At 40.7% G+C, this 16,362-nt stretch overlaps 1 protein-coding gene across 1 annotated transcript in view; it reads left to right on the top strand.

The window, feature by feature from the left end:
• The window catches only part of ITK (IL2 inducible T cell kinase), a 63,801-nt gene extending 48,043 nt beyond the window's left edge, over positions 1 to 15,758 (top strand). Inside the window, 9 exon segments of the mRNA XM_025434915.3 lie at positions 2,137 to 2,270; positions 2,658 to 2,719; positions 2,721 to 2,733; positions 4,636 to 4,807; positions 5,187 to 5,403; positions 6,349 to 6,413; positions 6,496 to 6,614; positions 9,584 to 9,741; positions 13,276 to 15,758. Of these exon segments, the coding sequence (XP_025290700.1) occupies positions 2,137 to 2,270; positions 2,658 to 2,719; positions 2,721 to 2,733; positions 4,636 to 4,807; positions 5,187 to 5,403; positions 6,349 to 6,413; positions 6,496 to 6,614; positions 9,584 to 9,741; positions 13,276 to 13,347 (1,012 nt within the window). The 3' untranslated portion in view covers positions 13,348 to 15,758.
• Positions 15,759 to 16,362: the final 604 nt, after the last annotated feature.

Here is a 16,362-nt window from a genome sequence, read left to right as displayed (position 1 = left end):
AGCTCAGCAAAGTGGGGAGAGACAGTCCTGAAGTGGGTGTGAGCAACAAGCCACACACAGCAACATCAGACAGTGAAAGAGGTAGAGACATCACTAGAAATTGTGTACTTTCCCTGATCTCTCTGAGAAAACCAATGCCAGAGACTAACTAACTTGACACAACTCAAGTTATTTTGCTGGAAAATAACAGAGCCAGGTCCAGGTACCAGGTTCTCTTCCAAGTCAGCACCCCTGAGTGCAGAGCTCTAAGGAAATAAAATACTTGGGCTGCATTTGATGAGTTTATAATTTAGCCCACAGAGAATAGATACTTTCAGCCACAAGTGAAAAGATACGTATTTTAGTTCTAGCTCTGCTAATAAAGCTACCTACTATTTATTAAACCCTTATCATGTGCCAGAATTTTACAGACTGTTTCTGATCCTAACAAACTCTGAAGGCAGGAGTTACTGTGCTCCTTCCACATAGGAAACAAAACAAAACAGAAAACAAGGCTAGGGCACCTTGATGGCCCAGTTGGTTAAGTGTCTGCTTTCAGCTCAGGTCATGATCACAGGGTCCTGGGATGAGCCCTACATTGAGCTCCCTGCTTAGCTGGGAGCCTACTTCTCCCTCTTCCTCTGCCTGCAGGTTCCCTTGCTTGTTCTCCCTCTTTCTCTCTCTCTCTTTCCTCTCTCTCTCTCTCTCTCTCTCTGTCAAATAAATAAATAAAATATTAAATAAAAGAAAAAACCAAGGTTCAAAGAACCAATGGCACCTTCATGAGATAATGGAGCTCAAGTGGTCAAACCACTGTTCTGCTCCAGCTGGCTGACTACAAGACCCTGCTTGTCTGCCGCTCTGTATCCCAGGTTCCTGCTCTCTGTAAAACAATGTCTAAGAGCCTATCTAGCTCTCAAATTCTCTTCTAATTAAAGAGTAAGTAAGAACAAAGCAGTTTGGCAATGGGCAAAGTCTGGTAAGAATTAAGAGGAAAGAGAAAAATTATTATTAAGGTGTCCTCAGGGAATACTTCTTGGAGAATGAGGACATGAGCAAAATTCAGAGCAAGAGCAAGGTCTACACATGTGGTGGAGAAGAAGGGAGCTGCCCAGGGATGAGAAAGAAGACAATGCACATCACAGAGGGGCCATGCCTTGCCATGGCTGGGGACAGGGAGGAAAGTGACCTGCAGCTCCATGAAATATGATGGAGAAAGAATGAGAAATAAAGTCTATGCTGAGGGTCTCCAAGACCACCTCCATGTTCAGTGACCTACTACCAAAACTCACAGGACTTAGCATATAGTCATATTCAAGGCTAAGACTTATTATAGCAGGAGAATACAAATCAAGGAAGCAAAGGAAAAAGGCACATGGGGCAAAATCCAGAGGAAGTGAAACATGAGCTTCCAAGAATCCTCTCCCAGTGGAGTCATACAGGACTCCATTTAATTCCTCCAGCAACAAGCTTCGACAACAGGGTAAAATGGTGTCTACCAGGGAAGCTCATGAGAGATTCAGTGCCCAAGGTTTTCACTTGGGGGCCGGCCACCTAGGTACCCTCTGCCTAGCACATGGCAAAATTCCAGAGTCCCCAAAGAAAAGCAGCCATTGAACATAAACCACAGTGTTACACAAACAATTTAGGAACAGGGAGCCATCCTTATCAGTTAGAGAATGGTGAAAGCCCTCCCAAAATCCAAGTTCTCAGATGCTAGCCACGGGTCAAATTTGCAAGCAGGCCTTTCTAAAAAAAAGCATTCAGGGCTGCTATGTTAACTCTTTACTCTACAAAGTCACATAAGTATTAAGGGTCCAGTGTTCCCTTATCGTATGCTGACAGTTAGTGAAATCCACACACACAGGAGGAAAGCATGTAGCACACACAAGACCATTACCCACTGCGTGGTTGTAGAAGAAACATCTCCAATCCATCATGGGCCTGGTTCTAACTGGGTCTAGATGCAGCCTCCGAGTCCTTCTTACTATAGCACCCAGGGCTACCCTGTCAAGACTGACACACAAGTTGAAATATACCTGCCATCCTTCTGAGAGGGTAAAAAACAAAGCTAACAGGAATCGGCTACCAGCAGACACTTTTATGTCTAAACATTGCTTGTTAATAATCACTGAATTTATGTTTCATTTGTTTAAGTGAGAACAACCCCTGTATCAAGCACTATCACATTAAAGAAACAAATGACAACCCCAAGCGATATTATGTGGCTGAGAAGTACGTGTTTGACTCCATTCCTCTCCTCATCAATTATCACCAACACAATGGAGCAGGTGAGTTCTAAAGGAAGGGGCCAGCGGGGAACCCTCACAGGGAAACTTGGAGAAAAATGATAAATGTCCTGCCAGGTTCTTCATCTCAGACAAGCTGACCATAAATAATAACTAAATCTACAAATAGGAAACAATGCCAAATATTTGCTCATATTATATATTTTCCATTAGCAAATTCTGCTGTTAGACCCATGGGATTTCACCACGTGCCCATCTGTGTTTATGACTCTTGCTGGAGGGGGTGTAATATCAGTGACTGGGCTTCGGGATTTGTTTTCCAGAATAAAAATAGCTTTCGCATTGGATTATATTTTTCCTGGTGATTGGACTTGAACAGTTGCTACGGTAAAATTCTAACTACTGCCTTTCACTTCGTAATCAACCCAGGTCTGGTCACTAGACTCCGGCACCCAGTTTGTTCTTGGAGGCAGAAAGCACCAGTCACTGCAGGGACTGAGATACGGTGAGAGTGCATCCAGCAATGTTATGTATTTGCATTAGTCACATCCCTAAAGGTCTGGGGCAAATTCTATATGGACTTGCCATGTACTTAATTATTCCCCAGGCTTAAAATAACCATTACAACAGGTGCACTGTATATCTGATATGATGTGCACAAAGGAATATTTACAGAGTGTAGTAAGATATATATATATATATATATATATATATATATATATGCACATTTATCAAGGCCAAATCAAGGTTCATTGGTTTTACTTAGGAGTTCATCAGTGACTGTTTATCAAGGACCTACTTTGTACAGAGCACTCTACTATCCACCATTAGAAAAAAATATACTAGAAAATAATGCCTGGGACCATATTCCCATCTATCTTCTAGAACTTCTGTATCATATAAGTTTGCTGTGTATGGTCCATTGCAAGGGCTGGAAGCTGGACGCATTCAGAAAAGTTTGTCTGCCATGACATGGTGTTAATTTTTTTTTCAGTGCCTTTAGGCAAAGCCTAGATACAATCTAGGCTTGCATCTCTAGTGCCACAAGCTTTGTTATTCCCTCATCCTTTGGAACTTCTTCCCTCTGCTTTTTCTGCCTGGAACCTAAAAACATTTGAGTTTGCATCCCCCTAAACTGTGCTTGTTGAGGCTGGAGTATTTTCATTTTGTATCTCCTAAACAGGTGGTTCTCAGACTTCAGTGTACATCTAAGTCATCTGGGATGCTTATTAATAATTTTGGCTCCTGGGAGCACTTGGGTGGCACAATCAGTTAAGCGTTGGACTCTTGGTTTCTGTTGGGTCATGATCTGAGGATCCTGAGATCAAGCCCTACATGGGGGTCTGTGTTCAACGAGGAGGTTGCTTAAGACTCTCTCTCCATGCCCCTCCCTCACCTCCCCTCTAAAAATAAATAAATAAATCTTAAAAAAAAAAAAAAAAAGAATGTTGGCTCTTGGACACTATCTAACACTTACCAAAACACAATCCCTGATAATGGAGTCCTGGAATGTGCCTTTTAAACAAATGCTCTAGGTAATTTTTCCTCAGCTGGTTAGAGACTCATACTTTGAGAAACATTGCTATAGACTCTCCATCCCTAACTGGCACCATATCTGTACATGGCAGGAACTCAATACTACTTTCTGTTCAGTCTCTGCCTCAAAGAGGTAGAAACTGAGCTATTTATGATACAAAACCAAATGCCAGGGAAGGGTAATACCCCTTTAGCCTCCTTATGAAAATAAAGTAATTCTAATAACTGTAGAATCTTAATATATCCATGCTGGATGGGATCGCAGAGATTATTTTATGAGTCTACTTATTTTGTCAGTGTGAAAATTGAGAATCGGATTCCTTTTTTTCGTTTACTGAACATTTCTTGAAAGCCTACCACATGCCAGACTGTGTGCCCCTTGGAATCCACACCTCCTTGCTCCCAATCCCTGCTATGGCCAAGCAGAGTGCTATGGATGCACTTGGTGGATAAATGAATGAGTGAATGAATGAATGAATGATCAGCTCAAATGAAATTTGCCCTATGTGAGAAATAGCAATAAAACATTTTTAATCAAGTATAAAAATAGTTGAGACATTACAAGAACACTTTCATTTACTTTCTTTGGATATCTTGATTAATGCCATTTTCCGTCTTTCTTCCGTATAATCTCCTACATACATTTTTCATGGTGTTCAATGCATATCCTATGTTATTATTTGGGGTAGGAAGATAATAATTTTATCTATCCATGATAGGTCTAAGTCTAAAGCTTATACTATTTGCCATCTTTGGGTTATATTAACAATACAGTAACATTCTATCTAGGGTTCTGTATAGTCTCCTTATAGCCCTATACCTCATTATCTATTGCATGCCAGCCCTGGAAAAACTTGTCTCTCTTTTCCAGGGAAATGGGTGATTGATCCCACTGAGCTCACTTTTGTGCAGGAGATTGGCAGTGGACAGTTTGGGCTGGTGCATCTTGGCTACTGGCTTAACAAGGACAAGGTGGCCATCAAAACCATTCAAGAAGGGGCTATGTCAGAAGAGGACTTCATAGAGGAGGCTGAAGTCATGATGTGAGTGGTCAAATCAAGAGTACGCAATGACATCTTGGGGAGGATGTTCTGTGCTGTGTTCCTTAAATACCATTTTGATGTCATGTTACACCACTTTGCTGCTCAAATCTAGTGATGGGTTAAATGGCATGGAGAACAAAATGAAACTCCTCACTATGGTCTACAAGACCTGTCATGGTCTTGCCCTGTCCACTCCCCAGTCTTATCCCCCCCCCGATCTCTCCTCTGGTCCAAGATGCGCCAGCCACACTGGCCTCCATTTGTCCTTGCACATACCATCTGACTCCTCACTATCTTTCAGGTTATTTTTGTTTGGGGAGGGAATGCATTTTTGTAAGACTGAGTTTAGACCATCTCACCCCTTGCCTTTTTCCTCCAGGAAACTCTCTCACCCCAAACTGGTCCAGCTGTATGGGGTATGCCTAGAGCAAGCTCCCATCTGCCTGGTGTTTGAGTTCATGGAACATGGCTGCCTGTCAGATTATCTTCGCAACCAGCGGGGACTCTTTGCTGCAGAAACCCTACTGGGCATGTGCCTGGATGTGTGTGAAGGCATGGCCTACTTGGAGGAGGCATGTGTCATCCACAGAGACCTGGTAAGAGGATGCAGGGCACACATCTACAAGTCCGGGAGGAAAGGGCACATCCCACTGAAATGTAGAGCTACCCATACTGGGAATATGTTGATACATAACAAGTCACAGACATCTCCTGTCCACTCTCAAATTCTTCCTTCTTCCACCCACTTGGGGATATCCTAGTAGGACTCAGTCACAGTGTTAATCCCAGCCTTAATCCCAGAGGATAACTTGTATCCTCTGAATCTGAATTTAAACTCTTCCAAAATGAAGCTTACAGCCTCTCCTTAACCTCTCTGTGCCTTTGTTTCCTCGTAGTAAAATGAGGGAAATGGACAAGCACAATTTTTCTCAAACTATTATTCAAGGACCTTCCATAATCACATTGGGAGGTGCTAAAACCATCCTCAGAATCTCTCTGGAGGTCAGAGCTCAGGATATTCATTTTAACATATCCCCCTTGGGAATTGTAACCACATTTAAAATGTGAAAAAAGGAGTGGGTTTTTTTTATCACTTAGGGTTCTTTCAGTGGACAATTCTGTGATACTAATTAGGGATTAGGTACTCTTCCTATTGAGGAATAGTTTTAAGAGGACTAGTACCTTAAAACATTCTTATTTTTGTCGTGACATTTTCTTTATATCATCCCTAACATTAACATTTCCTATTGCATCAGGTTGCATTAGAGCACACCATTGGTTAGATAACACCATGGATTTCTCTTCAAATAAGATCTCAGGAATGAAGCTAAAAGACCAAACCTACTTATACTGATAAGAGATCTTACACATTAACTCTTTAGTTCACTTCTGGGAACTAGTGAAGTTTAATTCACATCTGTAAAGCCCTCGTACAGCAGCACATAGAAACCCAAAAGACTGAGATTATTATAGGAGACTCCTTGTATTGATTATTCACCAATAGTTTTCCCTTCCCTTTTGTTTGCCTGTCTCTACTCCAGGCTGCCAGAAATTGTTTAGTGGGAGAAAACCAAGTCATCAAGGTGTCCGACTTTGGGATGACAAGGTAATACAGGCATGTGGTGCCCACAAAGGAATGGGACTCAGGCCCCCAGATCATTCAGACATTCTTTCTCCACTCTACCCAGGTTTGTCCTTGATGATCAATACACCAGTTCCACAGGCACCAAGTTCCCGGTGAAGTGGGCATCCCCAGAAGTCTTCTCCTTCAGTCGCTATAGCAGCAAGTCAGATGTGTGGTCATTTGGTAAGTGTCACCCTGGCCCCACACCCACATGATTTGGGACTTCCACCCAGCTGTTTTATTTGTTCAAATCCAAGCAACCCTGCTTGCCCAGGACTGGGTGGTAAGAGCATCCCACTCATAGTCTGTGTATGATAATGGCTCTGAAGAGGATGATGAAGCATTCATTATTGCATTCATTCTTGGAGATCTTTGAAATGGGGGTTAAAATGAGAATGGAAACAGATGCTGGTGACAGCTTTTGTAAGATCAAAAGCTAAAGGAGTCAGGAGATTAAAATATGAGTTCCTTGAGGACCAGGAGAATATTTTGTTCAAAATTCTATTCCCACATTTAACCCTCAATAAATATCCTACTCATCTATTCAACAATAATTTATCAAGCACCTACTATAAGCTAGGGCTAGTCTAGGTCCTCACAATGCAGTGGTGCATAGGATAGGAAAGACTCCTACTCTCTTGGACATAAATTAGGGAGAGATAGATAGTAATCACATAAATAAGCTAATAGATATGTAAATAAGACAAAATCACATAGTGATAAGTAAGTGCTATGAATAAAACAGTAATGGAAAAAACAGTAATGGGATAGAACGTGATTGGGATGAAGTGTCTGTTTTAAATAGCATGGTCTGGGAAGGCCTCTCCAAAGAGGTAACCCTTGAGCACAAATCTGAATGATGAGAGAAAGTCATCCCTATTTGAAGATCCAGGGAACAGTGTCTCTGACCAAAAAACCAGCAAATATAAAAATTTGGTGTGTCCAAAGAAAGGAGGGGTACTGTCTCAGTGAGAGAACAGTAGACAATGAAATTGGCTTGGTATTGTCCTTCCTGAAGGTAAGGACTTGAGTCTGAAAGTCAAGAAAATCTGCAATTTCTAGATGTAGGCCGGTTTGTTTGCTAGTTGTGAACTTCATCATTCACTGTGCTGCATTCACCATTTCTTTTAGGTGTGCTGATGTGGGAAGTCTTCAGTGAAAGCAAAATCCCGTATTCCATGATAAGGAATTAGAATTTCTAATAAGTGCAAATGGGCATGCATAAAAGGCAGAATGAAAGATGTTGGTGTGGCAGAAAGCTACCAAATATTCTTGCTGGATTTGTCATATCATCCCAAGCCATAGTTTGTGTGTATTAACCTATACACAAAAATACACTGGACAACCTCTTTGATTTTGATTATAAGAAGGGTTATACTTTGGAAAGGAATGAGTTGGAGTTTGATTTTGCCAAGTGTATTGACTAAGTGTAGAAACCAGGGAAAAGCTGACTAAATCTCTTCAGAGAATTAGTTTTGAAGTCTCCCCCATCATTTTAGAATAGCCATTTTGGACAACTGAGTAATTCGTGAATTTCTAGTTCTTCTGAGCTATTCCTTAAAACAGCTTCCCTATCTGACAGACCTAGCTAAGATTTTGTTATTCAAAATTAAGATACAGAATGAACTTGGAAGAAATAAAACTGTACCAGAGCAATCTCAGAAGATTCTTTTTTCCCCAAGTATGTGTATAATGAGGAAAGGTATGCCTGATGTGTGGCCACTCTCTATGGCTGATGCAGCTGGTCACACTGCACCAAGCCGGGTGTCCCATAACAAGATGTTTGCACTCATGGCCACTTTGTCACATTTACCTGCTAATTCTGCATAAGGCTTATTCTGACACAGATGGCCAGCTTGGGAATTTTCTATTGTATCATATAATTAGAGAGTTGAGCTACAGTCCGTCCCTGCCTAAGGTGTGCCCCCTGAAGTGTTCAAAAAGGAGACTGACCATTGGAAGCAAGGTTGGGAGGGAGAGATAACAGGAGTGGCAAACCTGAGAAACAGAAACCTGGATGGTCTGGGAGCTTGATGCCTGCCTCAAGGCCATTGAGCTTTGTCATGCATTTTAAGAATTTTGCCCTAATTAACTGTGCTATTTTAAGCAAGTCAAGTAAGCTCTTTGGGCCTTACTCAGTTTCCAATCAATGCATTACAAGGTTTGCATGAAAGAAATGGTTTTCAAATGAGCTTTGAACAGCAGACCTCAATTTTCCAAAGAAATCTCACTAGAACTTCTGGCAACCTGGGGAGCTGATCAGTCTTATTTACAGGCAGTTTCCAAATTCCCAAAACTCCAGAGGCATGTCTGAGGATCTCTTAGAAATCCTGATCCAGAGGTCGGGGCCAGGGCCTGGGGTCTGCCATTTCAACAAACTTCTGAGGTGATTTTTATTCAGTTGTTTGGGGAATCATACTTTGGAAAACTCTGCCCTAAGAACCTCTGAAATAGGCTTTGAAAACCACTGAACGAGGTGATCTGCAAGCTCTCTTCCCACTCTGACATCCTATGAATACATTAGTACATAATAAAATTGGGTGTGACATTTCTGCTGAAGACAGAAGAGGAAAGGGGATTAAATCACAGGTCAAAAATAGACACCCCGGAGATGTGTTTTGCTCTGTCTACACAGTACTTTAAAAAATCAAATTGCATTTCTATTTCTAAGCTCTCAATTTGTGACTCCTTTTAAAAAAATCAGAAAATGTGGCAATCCCGAACCCTCATCCCCATATGCCCTATGGTGGCTGGAGCTAAATCATAGCTGTTATCTGAAGATGGAACTTGACCCTCCAGTTCTCCAGAAACCCCCTAATCCCCATTAAGACACATCTTATCCACCCCATCCATTTACATGATGTGTAGACCTTTGAGTTTACATCCCTTGCAACTTTTAGTAGTAGCATTTGAGTTAGATATTAAAAAAAGGGCTGAGTTTAAAAGTTCCTCACCACAAGCAAGATTGGGAAATCTCTGTTCTTTAGAAATAGTACAGGCCTAATAAGCCTCAGGTGGCTTGGTATTGTCCTTCCTAAAGGTAAGGACGTGAATCTGAAAGTCAAGGAATCTGCAATTTATAGATGTAGGCTGGTTTGTTTGCTAGTTGTGAACTTCATCATTCACTGTGCTGCATTCCCCATTTCTTTTAGGTGTGCTAATGTGGGAAGTCTTCAGTGAAGGCAAAATCCCGTATGAAAATAGAAGCAACTCAGAAGTGGTGGAAGACATCACTACTGGATTTCGCTTATACAAGCCCCGGCTGGCCTCCTCGAATATCTACCAGATAATGAATCATTGCTGGAAAGAGGTCAGTAAAGGAAGTGGTTTCCCCCTACCTTGTAATCTACAACTCTAGGGTCTGTCTCCTTCCCTAGAGAAAGGAACCCTCTTAGAGGATGAGGAAGCGGGTGTTACTAAAGTATATTAACAAGAAAATGGCTTTGAGTGTCTACTAACAAAAGAGGTTACCCAACCCTAAAAGAGCTGGCAGCGACCTTAAATATTATTTGACTTGCAATAGAATGTCACAAGCCATCAACACACTGTTAGAAAGGAAGAGGGGGTAAGACCAATGTCAATATGTCAGTTTTCTGAGATAAAAACACTTATAACATCAACAAACCATCAAGTATACGTGAAAGTTCTAGAAGTTGGTGAGCAGAAGTTCACTTGTGGTATGAAACAATGAAAATGACTTAATTCGGGTTCATTTTATTTATTCAACAATTCAGATTGAGAAGCCAATTACTTTGCCCTCCCAGATGCCTCAGTCATCCCATCCTATGGGGGGCAGGCTATATCTTAAGCCACATCAGTGTAAGTCTTAATGTCCTTTGGTGAATTAGGAAATTTTAAACTTCAAATTCAATTGAAAGTTGCTGAATAGAGAATGAACACAAATTCAGATTGTTGAGAGTGACAAGTGGAATTGAAGAAGTATAGGATACTTGGGCTTTGTCTCCACTTTAGTACTTCTTAGGGATTAATCTCTTGGACAATCTCTGAACCTCCTTTTTCTTACTAGTAAGAGAATGAAATAATGCTTGATCTGTAAATTCCTAGAGCCTTTGTATTCAGAAACAAAGAAACAGTGAAGACATAAAGAAGAGAGAAAAACAAACCCAGTCCACTTCACAAGGATTAAATACTATAATAATCATGATAGCTGAATTTACTTAGCACCTTCCCTTTTTAAAAACTCTTTCACTGATTTTTAAGTGAATAGACTTTATTGTTTAGAGCTTTAGATTCACAGAAAAAAATGAGCAAATAGTACAGAGAGTTCCCATAGCCCCTCCTCCCCTATTAATAACATTTTGCATTGGTGTGGTACATTTGTTACAATTAATCACCATTATTGATACATTATTATTAATTAAAGTTCATGGTTTATTTATTTTTTTAAAGATTATTTATTTATTCATGAGAGACAGACAGAGAGACGCAGAGACACAGGCAGAGGGAGAAGCAGGCTCCATGCAGGGAGCCCGACATGGGATTCGATCCCAGGTCTCCAGGATCAGGCCCTGGGCCAAAGGTGGCGCTAAACTGCTGAGCAACCAGACTGCCCAAAGTTCATGGTTTACATTAAGGTTCATTCTTTGTGTTGTACAGCTCTGTGAGATTTGACAAATACATAATACCATGTGCTTACCATTATAGTATCATACGGAATATTTTCACTGCCCTAATATCCACCGTGCTTCACCTATTTACCATTCCCTCTCTCTCCAAAACCCTGGCAACTATTGATCTTCTTATTGTTCAAGTTTTGCCTTTCCCATAGTGTCATATAGTTGGAATCATATAGTATGTAGCCTTTTCAGATTTGCTTCTTTTACTTAGTTTTTACTTAAAACTCTTCCATGTCTTTTCATGGCTTAATAACTCATTTCTTTTTATCACTGAACAATATTCCATTGTATGGATGTACCACAGTTTGGCTATCTATTCACCTACTGAAGGACGTCTTGATCACTTGCAGTTTTGGCAACTGTAAATAAAGGCTACTATAAATATCTGTGTGCATGTTTTTGTATGAACATAAATTTTCAGCTCAACTGGGTAAATACCTAGGAGTGTGATTGCTGGATCATATGAAAACACCACATTTAACTTTGAAGGAAACTTTTAGACTCTCTTCCAAAGTGGCCGGTACCATTTTGCATTCCCATCAGCAATGAGAATTCCTGCTGTTCCATATCCTCAGCAGCATTTAATGTTATCAAGTGTTTGGGGTTTTAACCCTTCTAATAGGTATACAGTGGTAGCTTTTTGTTTACAATTCTCTAATGACATATAATGTGGAGCATCTTTTCATATGTTTATTTTCCATTTGTATATCTGCTTTAATGAGGTGTCTATTGAGATCTTTTGCCCATTTTTCAATCAGGTTATTTGTTTTCTTGCTTGAGTTTGAAGAGGTCTTTGTCCTTTATCAAATATGTGTTTTGAAGATATTTTCTCCAGCCTGTGGTTTATCTTTTCTCTCTCTTAATAATGTCTTTTACAGAGCAGATGTTTTTAGTTTTAACAAAGCTCAACATCAATTTTTTCTTTTAGGAATCATGCTTTTGGTGTTGTAACTAAAAATCTATTACTGAACCCAAGGTTGCCCAGATTTTCTCCTGTGTTATCTTCAAGAAGTTTTCTAAGTTTTGCATTTTACATTTAGGTCTCTGACCCATTTTGAGTTCATTTTTGTGAAGGCTATAAGTTCTGTGTCTAGGGTCATTATACTGCATATGGCTGCCTAATTGTTCCAGCACTGTTGTTAAAAAACAACAACACTGTCCCACAAATGGCCTTTGCTCCTTTTTCAAAGATAAGTTGACTATATTGAGTCTATTTCCAGGCTCTCAACTCTGTTCCATCAATCTATCTGCCTCTTCTTTCACCAATACCACATTGTCTTCATTACTGTAGCTTTATAGTAAGTCTTGAAGTTGGGTAGTGTCAGTCCTCCAACTTTGTTCCTCTTCAGTATTATGTTGCCTATTCTGAATCTTTTTCCATGTAAACTTCTGAGTAAGTTTGTCAATATCTACAAAATAATTTTCTGGGATTCAAAAAAAAAATAATTTTCTGGGATTCTGAGTGTGATTGTGTTGAATCTATAGATTAAGTTGAAAAGGAATGACATCTTAATAATATAAAGTCTTCCCATTGTTGAATATGAAATATCTCCATTTATTTGGATCTTCTTTGAGTTCTTTCCTTAAAACTTTGTATTTTTCCTAATACATATTTTGTGAGATTTATACCTAAGTATTTCCTTTTTTGCTGCTATTTAGCACTTATTTTATGACATATTTTTAATTCATGACTTTATTTAATTCTCGCAACCGTCTTATAAGATAGAGACTATCATTATCCCCATTTAACAGACAACAAAACTGAGATTCAAACAAGTTAAGTAACCTGCTCAAAGTCACACAGCTGAGTGGGAAATCTTAGATTCAAAAGTAGGCCATATGGGCAGTTCCGGTGGCCCAGCGGTTTAGCGCCGCCTTCAGCCCAGGGTGTGATCCTGGAGACCCGGTATCAAGTCCCACGTCAGGCTCCCTACATGGAGCTTGCTTCTCCCTCTACCCCTCTCTCTCTCTCTCTCTGTCATGAATAAATAAAATCTTTAAAAAAAACAAAACAAAACAAAAAACAAAAGTAGTCCATATGATTCCAGAATACCTGCTGTTAACAACTTTTACATCATGGCCTCTAATAATATATATGGAAGCATATTTAAGAATCCTCAGAGGGCTATTAAATTCTGGTTTGCTTTGTTATTAACTATGACACATAAGGACAAGGAACTCACAGAGTTCTTTTCTTCCCTCTCTAGAAACCAGAGGACCGGCCACCTTTCTGCAGACTCTTGAGTCAACTGGCTGAAATTGCAGAATCGGGACTTTAGCAGAGACTCAGCACGAGGCATGGGCTGCAGATCCTGAATGGGGGAAGCAAATTCTCCCTTCATAGAGCATTAAAAGCTGCCACCAGCCCAGAACTCCTCGAGGCAGCTGGCCTGTGGCGTCAGTCCCTAAGCCACCACAGAGGCAGCACCCTGACAGAGGCTGGCACCTGGCCACTAGCAGAAGGCTCAGCCCCTGAATCGGGAGTGAGGCCAGAGCAGCAGCAATGCCTTTACCCTCCTCCCAGCCTCTCATCTTGTGTGGTTTGCAAACCTCAATCTGATAGCTTTCAGACAACATTTCTTGCACTTCTTAGAGAAAAGGAGGGACATGGTAGGACTGTGGTTGCTTATTTTTATTTCCAACATGGATCTAAAGTTTATGGTCAAGGGATTTTTACTTGGCCCCACAATACAGAATCCCAGGATATGGGGCAAGAGAAATGACGAGTGTGATGCTTTTTCAAGGAGAACTGGTGAATTAATTAAGGTCAGAAAGAGCAACTCAGCCGTTGTGATGCTGTCAGCCACAGCTTCCTGCCGTAGAGGATGATGGAACAGCTGCTCACACATGAGGCCAGATATTCTGAGAAGCAGCTTTATGAGATTTTACTCATTGAGCACACTGCCACCTCCCTCCGTGAAGGGGCATGATGGACTGGGGTGAACAATTTGGATCCCGTGGTTGGAGGTGGCATCTGCCCAGAAAGAGGGTATCAGATGGTAGGGTGTCAACTGGTACAGAGAAAGGCCTTAGGTTGATACCACCCTGATGCCCACTTTCAGTACCAAGCTGGGCAGGTGACGGTCCCTTTCCTCTGCACAGAATGCTTCACAGCTATCCTGGGAGAAGATGATCGCTTCTGAACACTGGCTCCTACTGGGACTCAGCCATGGATTCTTCTGACCTTTAGGTTTAGTTCCCTCTCTGCACTCTTCCACCCTCATCAGCAGAGGGCAGCACTATGCCGGGCAGAGTGGCCTTGCAGAGATCCCGAAAGGTTCTTTAAGCCCTAGGAATTTGCAACTTTAAGACAACGCTTCAAGTCTCTGAAAGTCTAGGAGAGGAATGAAGGGTCTGTTCTCGCTCCAACCATCTGGATGGAAACTGAGTCAAGCACTGAGTGGGGTGCTTCCAAGATGCACAAGGCAGCCTGTGGTCGATTGAGCACTGAAATATGCAAGGTGAATATGTACTGAGCTACGGGCCTTATCTGCAGAATTTTATTTCATCCTGAGTTCACACCAACCCCATGAGAAAGTATCCTTATTTCCATTTTACAGATGATAAACCTGAGGCTTTAAAAAGCCAAGACAGCTCCCCTAAGTGACAGAGTTGTCTGTGACCAATGCAGTTTCTGTATTTCTATTCAACACTGCCTCCTACTGAGGGTGAAAGGGGTTGCAGAGGAGGTAAATAACAGCTGGGGGAGACCTAGAAAGCGAATTAAAGAAGTCAACCACCAAGTAACGTTTCTCCCACATAGACCATTATGGCTGGCTGTGTAGCCCTCCAACTTGGAATAGGATCTTCTTTTTCCCATCTGGCTCCTCATCTTTGTCAGAGGATGGAGTTACTCAGTTAATTAACCCTTTGAATCACCCACCCCTCCGGAGTCATATTGCATGAAGCCATTTATAGGTGAGCTAAGGCAGTTTTGGAAGATCCTCCTGCAGGTGTATAAATGCTTCCTTTAATTATAATTTTGGCTTTGAGCCAGCTGCAGTATTCTTGGACATTTTGTGGAGAAGGGTATTCCCCGGTGTAAGAGAGATTTCATTTTCCTACAATGTTCAGATAAAATTTTAGAGAGATTCTTAGATGGTGTTGCTATTAGTTCTATCTAAATCGTGTGATATTTTGACCAGCTGAAGATTCCAATGCATAACTTTTAACTATAATTATTGTGAAACTGGTTGTCTCAAGATATCATTGTATCAAATGTATCATTCAAAAGGTGATCTGATTCAACATATCCTAAATCATCCCTGTTTACTTTCTGGCATTTTGTACATTCTCTTGTGGAACCTTTAATTAGAGATGCTTTCTGGAACATCCAGTCTAAAAGGAAAACATCAAAATTGATTGATTTCTGTGGCTTGGTTTCAAAACTTGCCCCTTGCATGGTATTATTGTGTTCAAGCTCAGATTCATGGGGGACATAACTGAACATGTTAACTCCTCAGTGTCCTATCCTGCAAAATGGGCTTCCTGCCTGTTTTTTTCTACTCCATTCACAGTTTGAAAATGGTATCATGTGTTCCCAGGGAATTCCCTTATACAAGGTTTTGGTTCTAGATGCAATTTATAGATTTTGCATTTTGTACCTTTTAAGACTATTTATATTTGGATGTAATGAATATTTATTAGTGTACAGTGATTGCTAGTATTCACAATAAAAATGTTACAAATATCTCTAACTGTTGGGGTGACTGGGTGACGGGCACTGAGGGGGGCACTTGGCGGGATGAGCACTGCGTGTTATACTATATGTTGGCAAATTGAACTCAAATAAAAAATCTCTAACCATTTATAAAGCATGTATAGTTAAAAGTTGGGTCTAGCAAATAAAGCTGTATGCTTTAATAAATACAGTATATATGGCCTGGGTTCCATATTTGCCCAAATGTCAAACAACCAAAAATTTTCCTTAAATAAAAATGATTACATGGCTTCATGTTCCAAAGTAAGGACTATATATCATGCAACATTTGTTCAACAAGTAAATATCAAATGCTTCCTGTGTTCCTATGAGACACTGTGCTGAGAGCTATGGAAACAAAGATGAAAAAAGCACAGTCTTTATTTTCTAGAAACTCCAGGTAAGTCATACAAAAAGGCAGACATATCAACAAGTAAAATTATAATCCAGCAATTAGAGCAACAACAGAAATATAGGCAAAGAGGAGAAGAGCTCAGAAAAAGTAATAAAATCTCTCAGAGGAAGGGAAACATCAGGAAAAACTTCCTAGAACCTTACTACTCAAAGTGTGGTCCCCAGACCAGCAACAGCAATA

The sequence above is a fragment of the Canis lupus genome, chromosome 4 (genome assembly GCF_003254725.2).
Source record: "Canis lupus dingo isolate Sandy chromosome 4, ASM325472v2, whole genome shotgun sequence".
Classification (NCBI taxonomy): Eukaryota; Metazoa; Chordata; class Mammalia; order Carnivora; family Canidae; genus Canis; species Canis lupus.
Note: the sequence above shows the minus strand (reverse complement) of the source record. Positions and strands in the feature narration are given on the sequence as shown.